Source organism: Urtica dioica, chromosome 3, assembly GCF_054948205.1.
Source record: "Urtica dioica subsp. dioica isolate 48M chromosome 3, U.dioica_male_clone48M_v1_H2, whole genome shotgun sequence".
NCBI classification, from domain to species: domain Eukaryota; kingdom Viridiplantae; phylum Streptophyta; class Magnoliopsida; order Rosales; family Urticaceae; genus Urtica; species Urtica dioica.
In genome coordinates this window covers 600,800-615,976 of record NC_142758.1, presented here as the reverse complement: position 1 = coordinate 615,976, position 15,177 = coordinate 600,800, and the positions used below count along the sequence as shown (strand labels likewise).

The 15,177-nt window shown below is 36.9% G+C and overlaps 1 protein-coding gene across 1 annotated transcript; it reads right to left on the bottom strand.

The window, feature by feature from the left end:
- Positions 1-6,915: 6,915 nt before the first annotated feature.
- Positions 6,916-7,630, bottom strand: LOC149401875 (E3 ubiquitin-protein ligase RHA2B-like). Its single transcript, XM_089609798.1, has one exon. It carries the CDS (start codon positions 7,569-7,571, stop codon positions 7,182-7,184), a length of 390 nt encoding a protein of 129 aa, XP_089465924.1. The 5' UTR covers positions 7,572-7,630; the 3' UTR covers positions 6,916-7,181.
- Between the last annotated feature and the right edge of the window lie 7,547 nt (positions 7,631-15,177).

Genomic DNA, 15,177 nt, shown 5'->3' with positions numbered 1-15,177 from the left:
TCCTGCTCATGAGGTGATTGGCGAAATCAGTGAAGGAATAAAGACTCGTCCAAAACCTCCTGTTAACTACCGGGAAATGATTGGTAATCTCTGCTTTGTCTCTAAGATTGAACCAAAAAATGTTAATGAGGCTATTGATGATGAATACTGGGTTAATGCTATGCAAGAAGAACTGGTTCAGTTTGAAAGAAACGAAGTCTGGGAGCTGGTTCCTAAGCCTGACAATGTAAATGTCATTGGAACTAAGTGGATTTTTAAGAATAAATCTGATGAACATGGTAATATAACTCGGAACAAAGCTAGACTTGTGGCGCAGGGCTATTCACAGGTGGAAGGCGTAGATTTTGATGAAACATTTGCCCCTGTTGCGAGACTTGAAGCTATCAGACTTTTGCTTGGCATCTCGTGTCACCTGCAATTCAAGCTCTATCAGATGGATGTTAAGAGTGCTTTCCTCAATGGGTACCTGAATGAGGAAGTTTATGTAGCTCAACCAAAAGGGTTTACAGAACCCAGCTCTCCACAACATGTCTACAAACTCAGAAAAGCTCTCTATGGCCTTAAGCAGGCTCCTCGTGCGTGGTATGAAAGACTGACCCGATTTCTTGTGCAGAATGGATATACCCGAGGTGGCGTTGACAAGACCTTGTTCGTGAAAAAGGAAAATGGCAATCTCATGATAGCTCAGATTTATGTTGACGACATCGTCTTCGGAGGAATGTCAAACAAGATGGTGGATCTTTTTGTTCGACAAATGCAGTCAGAGTTTGAGATGAGTATGGTCGGCGAATTAAACTACTTTCTGGGCTTTCAGATCAAACAAATGAGTGATGGTATCTTCATTTCCCAAAGTAAGTATGCCAAAAACTTGGTGAAGAAGTTTGGCCTGGAGAAATCCTCTCACAAGCGGACCCCTGCCGCTACTCACATCAAACTCACTAAGGATGAGCATGGAGAATCTGTTGATCAAAGTCTCTACAGGAGTATTATTGGCAGTCTTCTTTATCTCACTGCCAGCCGACCAGACATAGCCTACTCAGTAGGTGTATGTGCGCGCTATCAAGCCAATCCCAAAGCTAGCCATCTGGCTCAAGCTAAGCGAATCATAAGGTACATCTCAGGAACTGCTGATTTTGGTTTACTGTATACCTATGATACTTCTTCTACGCTTGTGGGATACTGTGATGCTGACTGGGCAGGTAGCACGGTTGATAGAAAGAGTACTTCTGGTGGATGTTTCTATCTTGGAAACAATCTCATCTCCTGGTTCAGCAAGAAGCAAAACTGTGTTTCCTTGTCCACAGCTGAGGCTGAATACATCGCTGCTGGGAGTAGTTGCACTCAGCTCCTCTGGATGAAGCAGATGCTCGCTGAGTAAGATGTTGGACAAGATGTCATGACATTATTCTGCGACAACATTAGCGCCATCAACATCTCAAAGAATCTTGTTCAACACAGTAAGACCAAGCATATTGAGATCAGACATCATTTTATTCGAGATCTTGTGGAAGAAAAGAAGATCAAACTCGAATACATTCACACCGAGAAACAGCTTGCAGACATTTTCACCAAGGCTTTGGATGCTAACCGGTTTGAAAATCTCAGATCTTCTCTTGGGTTATGTGTTATTGATCAATAGCAATTATTGTTTATCGGAGGATTTTTTGGTCTTAACTTATGTACTAATCCTTCGCTGACTCTTGTTCGTGTTACTGGTGTGTTTTTTCTCTCATGGGCCCATGTATCTGGTTGGCCCATTCGACTGATTTGCCGGGCTAAAATGCCAAGTGTTGTCTCTCTGGGCCTAGGAACGATCAAGGCCCACTTAAAGTCGCGACGTCGTTTTTCTTGCCATGTTCTCACTCATGCAGACGGTTACTCTCCCGAGAAAGAAGGGGAAGTTATTTCCTGTTTGAATTTCGAAATTTCCTATTCTTCTTCGGCGCCCTTAAGATTTGTTTCCCGAATTTTCTTTCTTACCCATTTTGACAGTTATCCTTGTGGCAGTTTCCCTAAAAACTTATTCAAAATGGTTGGAACAAGAAGTGGGATCAGTACTACCACTCCGTCAGAGAAAGCCACGATGAAGAAGAAACATGTCGCCACAAAGAAACCTGGGGCTGAGAGTAACATGCATGGTGTCCGGGTTCGAGGTCTGAAACCCAGCATACGCGCCGATGGTCAGGCCGGAGGTGCGAACGCTGGGTCATCGGTTCCTCCTAAGAACCCATCTCTCTCTGCCGCCAGAAGCGCTATTCTGAAGAAAGCTGCCCTTTCCATCGCCGACATCACATGAGAAGCAAGCTCCAGCAGTTCCTCCTCTCAAAAGGGACAAGACAAAGCTGATCGCGAAGAAGAAGTTAGGTCTGGAGAGTCCCATATCGAGAGCCCCCATAAGATTGTTCGAGGTAACCCTAAAGCTCTTAATATTCCTGATGATAGTTCTAGGGATAAGAATTCGCGTCTTGATGTTCATGAGCCTACACCTGAGGATGTCATTGGAGGGATGATGGGCTTGAATAAAGATGTCACGAAAGATGTGCCCACATCTTCCCTGGGGCTCAAGAGGAAGGGAGATCAGGTTCTGGAGGCTGCAGAGGATATTCTCGCATCTCTGAAAAAGAAGGCTCAGAGAGATGATGATGTGTGCTTAGCCACTCTTCTGTCTGAGAAGAGGAAGAAGAAGAAGTCTCCTAAAGAAAGCTCTTCGGCTGTTCCCATCCCGGCTCAGAAAAAGAAAAAGGAAAAGATGGTCATGATCAAGAAACGAGTGAAGAAGTCGGGTCTGACTCCCCTGTCTCCAGTTATTGAGGACCAGGTGATTGAAGAAGAAGACTCTGTAATCCCTCTTAGTTTGGGAAACAAGAGGTCTGTAGGAGGGCAAAAGCTGCCAAAGAATATCCCTGCTGCTCCCATGGATAATGTCTCCTTCCACAAAGAAGATGGTGTTCTCAAGTGGAGATATGTCTATCATCGCGCCATTTTTCCTGAAAAGGAATTGTCCACTGAGGCGCTGAAAATTGATGCCATTATGGAGCTTCTTCACGACGCCGAGATGCTGAGGACTGTCACTGGCATTGGAGTGTTTTATCCGGCGCTGGTTAAAGAGTTCATTGTTAATCTCTCCTCTTCCTTTGATTCTCCAGAAGACCCAGAGTTCAGGAAGGTCTTTGTCAGAGGTCACTGTTTTGAGATATCTCCTGATGTGATCAACAAGTTTTGGGCCGTGGGAAGATCATCACTGCTGATCGAGTTCCTTCTCTAGACATCATCGTGCAAGAAATTACTGGTAATGAGACCAAGGTCTGGCCCTCTAAGGGAACTTTGTCCTCTGCCGAGCTCACCGTCAAGTACTCTGTCTTGTATCGCATTGGCATCGCCAACTGGGCTCCCTCCTCTCATGGGTCCAGCATCACAGCAGATCTCGCTCGGCTCATTTTTCAGATAGGTACTCGCTCCTCTTTCGACTTTGGTGATTTTGTTTTTGATCACTTGGCAAAACATGCCAAGTCTTTTGCAGTAAAGCTTCCCATCGGCTTTCCCTCTCTTATCTCTGGGATTCTGCTTGATCAAAACAAGAACATCTTGAGGAGTTCTGATGTGGTGGGAAAGCGTCCTGGTGCCCTTTCCTTCAGTCCCAAATTATTTGAAGGGAAACATGTTCAGGATCTTGTCAGACCTTCTGGCGAGACATCTGACGCACCTGCGAGCAATCTGCACTTGAGTTCCATGTCTGAAGATGTTCAGAGAAAAGTGGTGAAAGAACTCCTTGAAGAGGTTGAGATTCTGAAAAAGACCATCGAGACTCTCTCATCCAGGAAAGTCAAATGTGAAGCTCTTCTCAAAGACCTTACTGCCCCGAGCTCTGCCACCTCTTCTCAGCCAGGTCCAGCCGCTGGGTCTCATGTCTCTGAAGCCACTGAAGACTCTGATTCTGAAGATGAGGTGTATGTCTCTGAGATGATCAGGATACTGTTGGTTGATTCGTTTATGGTCTGTAATATTCTCTTTTCTAGACATCTTTTGATACTATAAAACTTGATAAAGTATAAGCAACATATTGTTAATATTATTAATAGTAATGTTAAGGATGCATCGGATATCTCTATTATAATTAAACACAGCATACATACCAAATTGTCCCTATTTCTTTTAATCAAATTGGCCTACAAATCGTAGGTAACACGGTACATTTGGTTGCGTGTCACATTCAACCGCATTAAAAGCTTATTAAAATAACCAATAGCAAATCGTCTCTCTTCATCTCTCTCCCCCACTTCTTTTGTTAACACATCCTTTCACCATTCGATCAAAAAAAAAAAAACACACACACACACACACACACACACATCCTTTCACTTTTCCAACAAAATTTCCAAAAAATAATAAATACTTAGCATTTTAATAAATAAATAATTAAACTATAAAAGTACCAGCAGAAGCAAAAATCTCACTCGAAGTTTAAAAATCTCTAAAACGACAAGGGTAAAAATAAAATTAATTCGTACTATAATCTTATTTGCACAAACTGATCGAACATCATTATTGTAAGTTACAATAATGATGTTCGATTAGTTTGACTTACGTTGATACATGTAAAGGTAACATATTTAAAATACAAAATGTACGTATATAACTTAAATAAATAACAACTAATAAATAAATAAAGATTCCCATGAGATGTTAATCTAAATAACACATTTTGTGTGGTATTATGATTACTCCATTTTAAGGTAATCGCATTAACTAGTTAATCAAATTTTCGAGAATGTTTTTTTAACATTAAATCACACCAAACTAGGTAATCTTTAAGATTCATGAGAATGTGATTAACGTTACACTCAATGAAACACACCAAAATGTCGTTAGATCCCGGGAAATGATTGTTTATATATTGGTGAGAGAACAATAAACACTTTAAGAAAATCGCCCAACGAGCCTCGATGTTTCATCTCGATTTCTTTACGTTTCATGTTTTGTTTTCTTATCTATTTTTGTTGTGATATATTTATTTATTTACTTAAAACAACATAATACTATCATCTATTTATTTTATTACCGCCGTATTTAACAATTGTGGCTAATAAAAAAAATTAAAATTTCATTTTAAATATATATCAATTTTAATAATTTTAGTATGAAATTATATATAGATAATATTTTATTTATACACTACTTAGTTTGAAAATCTCATATTACGCAACCCCTGTGTTTAATAGAAAATAATGCAACATCTGTTCCCATGATTTCTGTTGTTACGTTGTTTTGTTGGCTTTATTTTTTAGTGCAAATAGTATGGAAAGATGTCGGGCGTTATGGTTCATCTTCTGGATTGACATCTTTCCTCGTGTGTGCAGACACTATTTCAGGCAAGTTTCCAGTTTCGTCAGTTTGCTTCGCTGGCGTCTTACTGCAGAGTTATTGCCTCGCTGCTGTCTTCATTACAAGATATCTGCCTCGCTGGAGCCTTCATTGCAAGATATCCTCCGCTGCTATCTTCATTGCACGAATATTCACTTTGATGGAGTCTTTACTTTGTGATATTCGCTTGAGGCCGGGTAAGGAAACCCGAGATATCTTCCAGGATTGTTCAGCTGCTATAAAAGCCTTGCGCTCTCCCTTAGCAGATTTGACACTTTTTGATCAAACACTCAGAGCTCTTAGACGTGCAAGACCGGCGGACTGGGAGGCTGTGTGTTTTGGTTTTAAGTGGTGTATTCTCTCAAACACTATTCCACAGATTGAGTGTATGTGAGTGTTGGGTCCTTGTGCTTTTCGTGATTGAAGGTTCACGTACTAGTGAAGACTGAAGGTCATCCGAGCCAGGAGGTTGCTCGAAGAGTGGAATTGAGACGGAGCTCAAATTCAGGGGGAGTCCATGTCTAGGTGATCACTGGTAGTAATAGTCTCTAGGTTTTATTGATTTGTTGATTGTAATCAGATATAAACCTTGTGTGTACTATTGACTACAAGATAGTGAAAATCCTTTCCACTGGCAGCGTGCCCCCAGATGTAGGTGTGATTCACCGAACTGGGTAACCATATCCTGTGTACTTTGTTTACTGCACTTTTTGTTGTTTATCCATATCTGTGTTCAAGCAAGTTGTCGGACACATTGTCAACGCATTGTGTGCGACATCTTGCCGTTGCAACTAATCAGAATTTCAATTTCCTTAGTTTAAAAATCTCATATTATGCAACCCCTGTGTTTAATAGAAAATAATGCAGCATCTATGCTCATGATTTCGAGAAATATCAAGTGTATCCCTTAGTATCACTATAAATAACATATTTATATCCTAAAAAAAATTTATTGAGCCAAATGATCTTTTTTTTTTATGACTTTCGGTTGAATTTTTTTGAAAAATTTCTTCTCTGATTATTCTAAAATTGAAGAGGAACACCGGAAGTCTTATCATTGAACTCGAATATGATTTGATTACCTTTTTGAATAAATTTTCTGAGAAATTCAACCGAAAGTCATAAAAAAAAGGTCATATTTGACGCAATAAAACTTGATAAAGTTTAAGCAACATATTGTTAATATTATTAATAGTAATGTTAAGGATGCATCGGATATTTATATTTTAATTAAACATAGCATACATACCAAATTGTCCCTATTTCTTTTAATCAAATTGGCCTACAAATCGTAGGTAACACGGTACATTTAGTTGCGTGTCACATTCAACCCCATTAAAAGCTTATTAAAATAACCAATAGCAAATCGTCTCTCTTTATCTCTCTCCCCCCACTTCTTTTGTTATCATTTAACACATCCTTTCACTTTTCCAACAAAATTTCCAAAAAATAATAAATACTTAGCATTTTAATAAATAAATAAATAATTAAACCAAAAGTACCAGCAGAAGCAAAAATCTCACTAGAAGTTTAAAAATCTCTAAAACGACAAGGTAAAAAAATAAAATTAATTCGTACTGTAATCTCATTTGCACAAACTGATCGAACATCATTATTGTAACCGAATTTACAGAGATAGTACACAAAAGAACTCCCGCAAAAGAGCCCTAAAAAAATGAAGAACAAAAAAAAAAGAGCAAAGAAAAATTGTACGAAAAAAAAAAAAAAGGGGTAACCAAAAAAAACTCCTTGGTCAAAAGACTCAAAACTCAAAACTTCCCTGCGACGAAAGAGTGAAAGCGAGGGCAAAACGGTAAATATCAGTACCCAAGGGCGGTGGGAAGAGCGGCGGCGAAGGGAGAGCGGCAGAGAGGGCAATTGAGGGAGAGGTGGGCGATGCAGGCATCGAGGCATAGCTTATGGAAGACGTGGCGGCAGGAGAGGCGTCGGATTCGGTCCCCAGGGGATACGGTGGACATGCAGACCACGCAGCAATCCCCCGCAGCGGAGGTGGATGTGTAAGAGAGTTTGTGGTTGAGGCTGAGTTGGTCTGCCAAAGTGATTGGGCCGTTTGGGATTGGGCCCAGTCTGTGGGCCAGAAGGCCCATAACTGCCGACCGCAGGTAAGCCACGCAGCTCGCCACGATGGCCAGCACGAGGACCGGGATCGAGTCCGACGACACGTCGTTTAGCTGCGCTTGTAGACCCATCTGATATTTCCAAACCTTTTTCTCTTTTGTTTTGTTTTGTTTTGTTGAGAGAGAGAGAGAGAGAGAGAGAGTTATGGAACAATTATGTGAGAGGAGGGATATATATGGGGAGAGAAATGGGAAAGAGAGGATAGGTTAATGCTATAAAATATAAAATATAAAATAAAATAAAGCATGTGGGGTGTAAGGTTGGTGAGAGGAGTAATAAGAGAGATCCCATGCAATGCAAGTGTGTTTTATACACTAGTTTTTTTGTTTTTTTTGTTTTTTTGTTTTTTTTTTTTATGGTCTCTATTGGATGTAATAAGTAATAACCAATAGCAACATAAGTGTACAGTTTAGAGCTTCTACAATGGAATCTATTAAACCTTCATTTTGAGAGTTTAGATTGGTCCAATAGAAATTATTTGAGACTTTCATTTGGAAGGTTTGAAAAGCAAACCATCAAATATTTTGAGGGTTCACTGTTCACACCTTAAAAAATTATGTTCACACCTTAAAAAATTATTGTATAATTATATTTTAGTCTTATATTTTGTATAAGTTGTTAAAATTAACCTCATTTCAAAAATTTAATCAAATATTTTATTTACATAAAGCTAAAAATATTATCATTAAATCCTTTTAATTTAATAATTCGATATACTTAGTTGTGGATGAATAAAAAAAACATAACACAATGTATAACAATGTTATTAAATATTAAATGTAATATATATATATATATATATATATATGAAGATATGCAATGTTCAATTTAATTAAATATATATTTGTTTCTTAATTATATCTTTCACATTAATAGAAATATTCAGATACAATAGTTTTTTTTCAAGTTATATAATTTTTCGTGTTAATAGCAATGATCGAAATATCATCACCGTTATCATTCCGGGACTCAGATTTGGTATCCGAATGTAAGCCAGATGAATACCGTGAAATTCAAAAAAGACAAAGGAAAACCGTACCATTGAGAATAATGTTACCGTCGAGGAATACCGTAAAATACTGTACTTACCGAGAGGAATGTAGTGGATAAATATTTTTTAAAAATTCATACATAACATATGATAAAAATGGAAAAAGTCTACAATAATAGTTCAACAAAAATCAAACACAAACTTAATGACATAGTTCAATACAAAGTGCAAAATCAAAATAATGATAATATTCATGTTAAAAATAAACTAATTATACATAAAGTTTCATATTCTACAGCAAATTTAACAAAAAAAAAAAAACCCAAAAACACATTCAAATCTAAATCCTATTTTTGGATATAACAAAAAAATTGGATACAAACTCCAATTAAATACAATAATGAAGTTAGAAATTAAGAATTTGAACTAAATTATCAAAAACTAACAACACATTTCGTGAAGAACACTAAATACCATCATATTTTAAGAATTGTCGGTATTTAACCACTTACCGGTAATTTCCGTCGGAATGCATAAGAATTTGCCTAACGACAACTGGAAAAGAAAACTGGAATAGTTTCCTCGGAATCAAAGAAAAATTCTGGTTATGTACATACCGGTATTGGGACTCTAAAAAAACTGATTCAGGTCTGATTTCCAATCGGAATCCGCGTAAATTTCAATCTTTGATTTATAACGTTCTCTAAGCAGAACATTTGTTAGGACCGAATTATGTTCAAAGGCTAGAGGATACTAAATTATTTATTGCAATATTTAACACTTATTTTCGTCTTTAATTATAGTATACAAGAGAAGAAGAAAAAGTAGGCACCATTTTATTTTACAATCTGAGGAGATAGTTCTTTCTATTTTAGTTGATTTTTTTTTAGGAAAAGAGCTCGAGGCCATCTACTAGAGAATGGGTATAACACCCGCAAATACAATTTTTTTCTTGACCCAAAGAACAAAAAGACTAGATCGCAGATCAACCGCTAACGCTAACGCAAAATACATGTAAAAGTCTATTTTGTGTATAAGAGGCATGATAAGAATAGAGTAAACGTCAACCTCTTTCAAATATCCCTTATGAATGGTGGAGAGATCTAAGCAACCGCGGTCCATTGACCAAGAAGAAGATAGGTCTTCAGGCTGCATAGACAAAAGTCTAACAGAGTTCCCCGAGCGGGAAGTTGAACGACGACTAACTCGACTCCAAACCAAAACATAATTCAACCCAACAAAAAGTACGAACAAGGTAATGAAAATACTAAAAATTAAAAGCAAATAAAAGCAACACCAAGAACCTAAACCCTGATCTGAAGCACTCTGCAATTCAAAACCAACACCCGATAGAGCATGTGTATGTGCGACTTTCGGGTTTGTTCTTATCTGCGGCGAGGAGCGACGACGGAGATAAGAACAAACCCGAAAGTCGCCATTTTTTTTTTATTTTTGGTGACTTTTTAGATGCGACTTTAGGTACGGAAAGTCGCACCTAAATGTCGCACCCGAAAGTCAAGACTTTTGGGTGCGACTTTTCGCACCCAAGACTTTTAGGTGCGGACTTTCGGGTGCAGAAAAGTCGCACCTAAAGATATCTTTGGGTGCGAAAATTGACTTTTGGGTGCGAAAAAAGTCGCACCCAAAGGTCTTTTTTGTACTAGTGGGTTGTCAAGCACCGACACCGCAAAGACACACCCACAGTCGGTAGCCCGAGACAAGCGGCGGAGCGGAACTTCCATAACTAAAGCATGACAGATGACCACCCAAAACCAAAAGCCCGAGGAGAACGACAAAATAGTGTTGCGAAGCCGCGAGGTGCAGACCCAAACATTGAAGAACGGCGGAGCTGCACACCCTTGAAGACGCAGAGAGGCTGTCGAAAAAGCAGTTGGTTGGATTTGAAAGGCTAACCAAACCTGGAAAAAAGTTCAAGGAAGGAGAAAAAAACAAAAAAAATAAAAGCTTGCAGAAAACAAGACCATCACCAAATCTCAAGCCATTCATCAATGATCGTCTTTAGTCAGCTTCTAAGCAAAGCGGTCGCGCAACAAATATTACGGTGTAGCAGACTAGTTTGTCGCCGTGTCTTTGTCTGAGCTCTAGGTTGTGAACTTTTGGTAATTTGCATCATTGATAGAGACGTCTAACTTCTGATCATGGAGTTGATGCCCATATTTTCCTATGTACTATTTTATTTTTCTACTTTATTAGTTGAAAAAAATCTGTTAGTGTTTTCTTTAGTATTTAATTACACGTTTTATTATTTCATGCACAAAATAAGGCTATATATGTTTATTTCCGTTTTAGTTTTTATATTGGAGGTATATATTTGCAAACTTTGAAATCTTAGAGAGTAAATTTGTAAAATTGAAAAGCGATCGGGAAGAAAAAAAATGAAAAGTTAGGGTATTTGTTTGTAGTTCACTCTTGCTAATAATGACCCATGTGTTGTTGTCAATTAGACCGGGTTGTCCATGAGCTAACCAGTCGGACTCTCTTTTTTAGAGGTTTTGGGATAAATCCCCCTTAAATTTTTACACGATTAACACAATGCCCCCTAAATTTTTAAATCTTACAAACGTTTACCTTAAAATTTAAAATTGTTACACGATTACTCCTTCCGTATAAATATTAACAAAATTTGTGACATTCTGATACAAATTTACTTAAATATCATTTTCATTATATTACTTAGTTAATTCATATTTTATTTATTATTAAGTTCCATTTTTTCTTCTTCTTCCTTTTTTTTCTCTTGGTCTGATACTCAAACCTCTCAAACACATTTCAATCCCTCCACTTATCAACCATCTTGTCCGCGCAGTCTCAAAGGCCTTCCCACACACAACATCATCGAATGGAACACCGCCTCCCTCTCCATCGGCCACGTGCCGCCACTTTGCGCCTCTCATCTGCCCCTCCTGAAATGAAATGAATTTTTTATAATTAAAAATTAATAAATTCTCAAGATTACAATTTCTCATAATAAAAATTAAAAATGAAATTTGTATATTAAATGAGAATACAATTAACAAAATAAAGAAATATATATAAGAAAATAAATTAATAAATACAGAGGGCACCGAAGCTCCACAATATTGACCAAAGCCGGAGGTCGGAGGAGGAAGAAGGGGAGCGGCAGAGGGACCGAGGAAGTGGTTGCGCAACGGGTCGCGTTTCGGCCGTCGGACGAGTCATTATTATGGGGCTGGGAGACTGACATTGACGCTGGCGAAGAGAAGTCCACCGAGAGAGAGAGAGAGAGAGAGAGAGAGAGAGAGAGAGAGAGAGAGAGAGAGAGAGAGAGAGTTTGGACGAGTTGCCGGAGTTGTAAAGGAGGCCAGAGCGTGGTTGTTCAAGGAATTACCGGTGATATCAAAACCACCATCGACTTGTCAACTCAAGTCAAAGCCCAATTTAATTTTTTTTTATTTTTATGTTCGCTATCTCAATAATTTTTTAAAGTTCAAATTCTCGGTATGCCCATTTGCTGATTCTTGGTCTCTGGAGTGGTAAAGCTCTGCGAAGTTATTCTTAAAATAAAATATGAATAACATAAAAAAATCAAATAAAAGGATATTAAGTTAATAGTATCAAATTATCATACAAATTGTTAAAATTTAGAGGGAAGGGGTAATTGTGTAATAATTACAAATTTTAAGGTAAACGTTTGTAAAGTTTGAAAATTCAAGGAACATTATGTTAATTGTGTAAAAGTTCAAGAGAAATTGATGTAATTAATCCTAAAAACAATAGTCCATTGTCCCGTCAAGTCTATGATGAAATATTGGGGTATATAATTCTTTCAGACGTGTTTGAAAATGTAAATATATTATAAATTACGTACCGTAATATATTTGATTCCGTGGAATTCAATTTCAAAGTAGTGTGAGACTTGAAAATACCTAAAGCAGTGTAAATCTAATCCAAGAAATGATATATAAAAAAGTGATCGTATATATAGTACGTGTGTAGGAAAGAGCTACGACAGAGAGGCATTATTTTCTGTCTCACTCTTTTAGTTGTGATGATGAAGATGATGATGCTTTTGTTTTCATTTTTGTCTCTCTTTTTTTCTAGTCCTATTGTTGTGACTATTGCATATATAAAAAGAAAGCTTTATCTGTTAGGCAATTCCTAAAATGTGTGTGAAATGAATCGCTGCTCTTGGGAACCCATGTGTGATGGGTCCCACATATAGTATATTATATTTAAATATATTTATTTTCAACCAATTAGTGGAAACATACTTGAAAAATAATATATATACATAAAAAATAACAAAAAAACATATTATAACAATTATTTCAGTTCACGGTCACAGGATTGAGCAGAACGGAGGTGGGTTTTCTAGAGTGCGTGCCGTGACGTTGTGAGTTTTTAATTCGCAGATTGATGATTGGCCTAAGATTAGCTAGAAATAATTGATGTCTTTGTATGTCTCATGGACAATGATTATCTTTTAAAATATGGAAAAAAAAAGTAAAAATTTGTTGAAACATAGAAATGATAAAAAGGGTCCTTTAGAAATTTATCTAGTTTTAATGGGCTAATTTGCTAATTATCTATCAAAAGAATACATGGAAAAAAAAAGTTATTATGTTTAGAAGTATAAGTGAAAATCAAATTTCTCCCCTATTTTTTCAAATTCAAACAAAGCTCGAAAACACAACAGATTCTCAAGTTTTTCTCTCACATTTTTTTGACGTTTAGTAATCTTTAGCGACCGACCTTTTTATAAGAACCGAGTCTTATTTAACTACCTACTTCTCTAATACTCTTAATTCTACCAAATAACTTTTATTTGTAAACCATGGGAAAATAATGAAGCATTTCTCTTTTTCTTTTTTCTTTTTTTGGACCATTGAGCATTTTCGCTCAGACCCGTTAAACTCATGTGATCTTTGTCGGACCATTTGAAATCATACGATACTACAAAATTATAACTAACAATTGCATGTTAACTAATATTTAATTAATAATTAGATATAAACCAATTTAATGACGTGACAATATGGTTAATAATAGGAGTGTTAATTTTCAAGATTCTGTCGGAATAATTCTTTCTTGCTTTAGGAAGTGAGTTGGCTGAATTTCTCTCAAGCTCGGAGCGAGGAAAGACGTCCAAGCATACTAATACGATGGATTGATCAATTTTTCTTAACCCTACCATCTTATTTATATGAGAAGCCCAAATCCTATTGTGCTTCGATCAAACAAATCCAAGTGCCGCGTACAGTGATGTACACGTCTATCACAAGTTTTTATTGAGCATTGTGGGCTAATTTCAATGGTTCTTCATAAGCCTATTTAAATGTAAGTGGTATTTTAAATAGCTCGTTTTACTAGAGCCAAATCAACAACTATAGACCTAATAAATCAAAGCTAGAGAAACACGAGCTTGAGTGTTGACACTGTTACTTCTTTTGCTATGGTTATATCAAATATATGTGACATTATACTCTTTAGATTGAACTGAACTTCTCAAAATTATCATAATTATATATACTTAATCCTTAAGAGTTAGTGGAGGACACTTAGAGTTTCATCGCGACTTTCCAAAGGCTCTCTCTGCGATCAAATGATAGAGGGACCAAATGGAGATCGTGCCAGAGAGTGATGTGTTGAAGCTGAATGTTGACATTGCTATTATGGAGTCACTAAAGTCATTTTCACTAGGAGGAGTAATTCGGCCATTCGAGCTCGCGGTGGAAAATGATATCAAGCTATAATAGTGGAAACATATTATGAGACGGCTACGAAGCCCATCCGAGAGATTAGCGATTACACTGCCCCAAGGCTGGCCCTGACCTAAGGCGGGCAAGGCTTGTGCATTGGGCCCCAAAAAAAATTATTTGACACTTTTTGCCTATTTTTCCAGAAAATTTACATTTTTTTATCCTAAAAATTTACATTTTTGGCCCATTTTCTAAAAAAATTACATTTTTACCCTGAAAATTTAAATTTTTATTAGTATTATAGGGCCCCAAAATATTGAATCGCATAGAGTCTCCGGTGAGTTTGGGCTGGCCCTGCACTACCCTCGGACCAGAACAATACATGATATTAAAGCATTGATGTGGTAACTTCGTATATGGCTAGTGACTCTATTTCTTTTTTCTTTTACTAAACATTGGTTACGGTGATTCCCTCGCTATATATCAGATGCAGGACGTAGGTATAGTGGAACTTTTATTTTTTTTCTCCAATATTTTATTTTTATTATTTACACTATTTTTTTAATTAGTTTTCTTAAAAAAAAAATTTATGTTAACCCCGAATTTATATTTCTGGATCGGTCCATAAACATATGTAGATGTTAAAGATCAATGGTCTAACTGAAAAAAAAAAAAAAAAAACCCCCTGTAAATTTCTTTCACGATTTTTATAATATTGGTAGGTACAAAAACAACGAAGTCTCGAGTTTCTAGTAACTATCTAATAATACTAAAAGAAATTAGAACAAAGAAACTTTAGTTCCAAATTTCCAATTAGTGAATGAAAAGATGCGGTTATTATTCTTTGATTACGTCCATGCACATTTGAGGCCATAAATATGGAATCGTGACAACTTATGCACCGCACAAATTGAGCAACTTAATTAACACTTTTCCAAGCCTTATCAACCGCTTATTTATTTTTTAAAACTTTGTTAAAGTTTTCGACCAATAGCATACTCTACC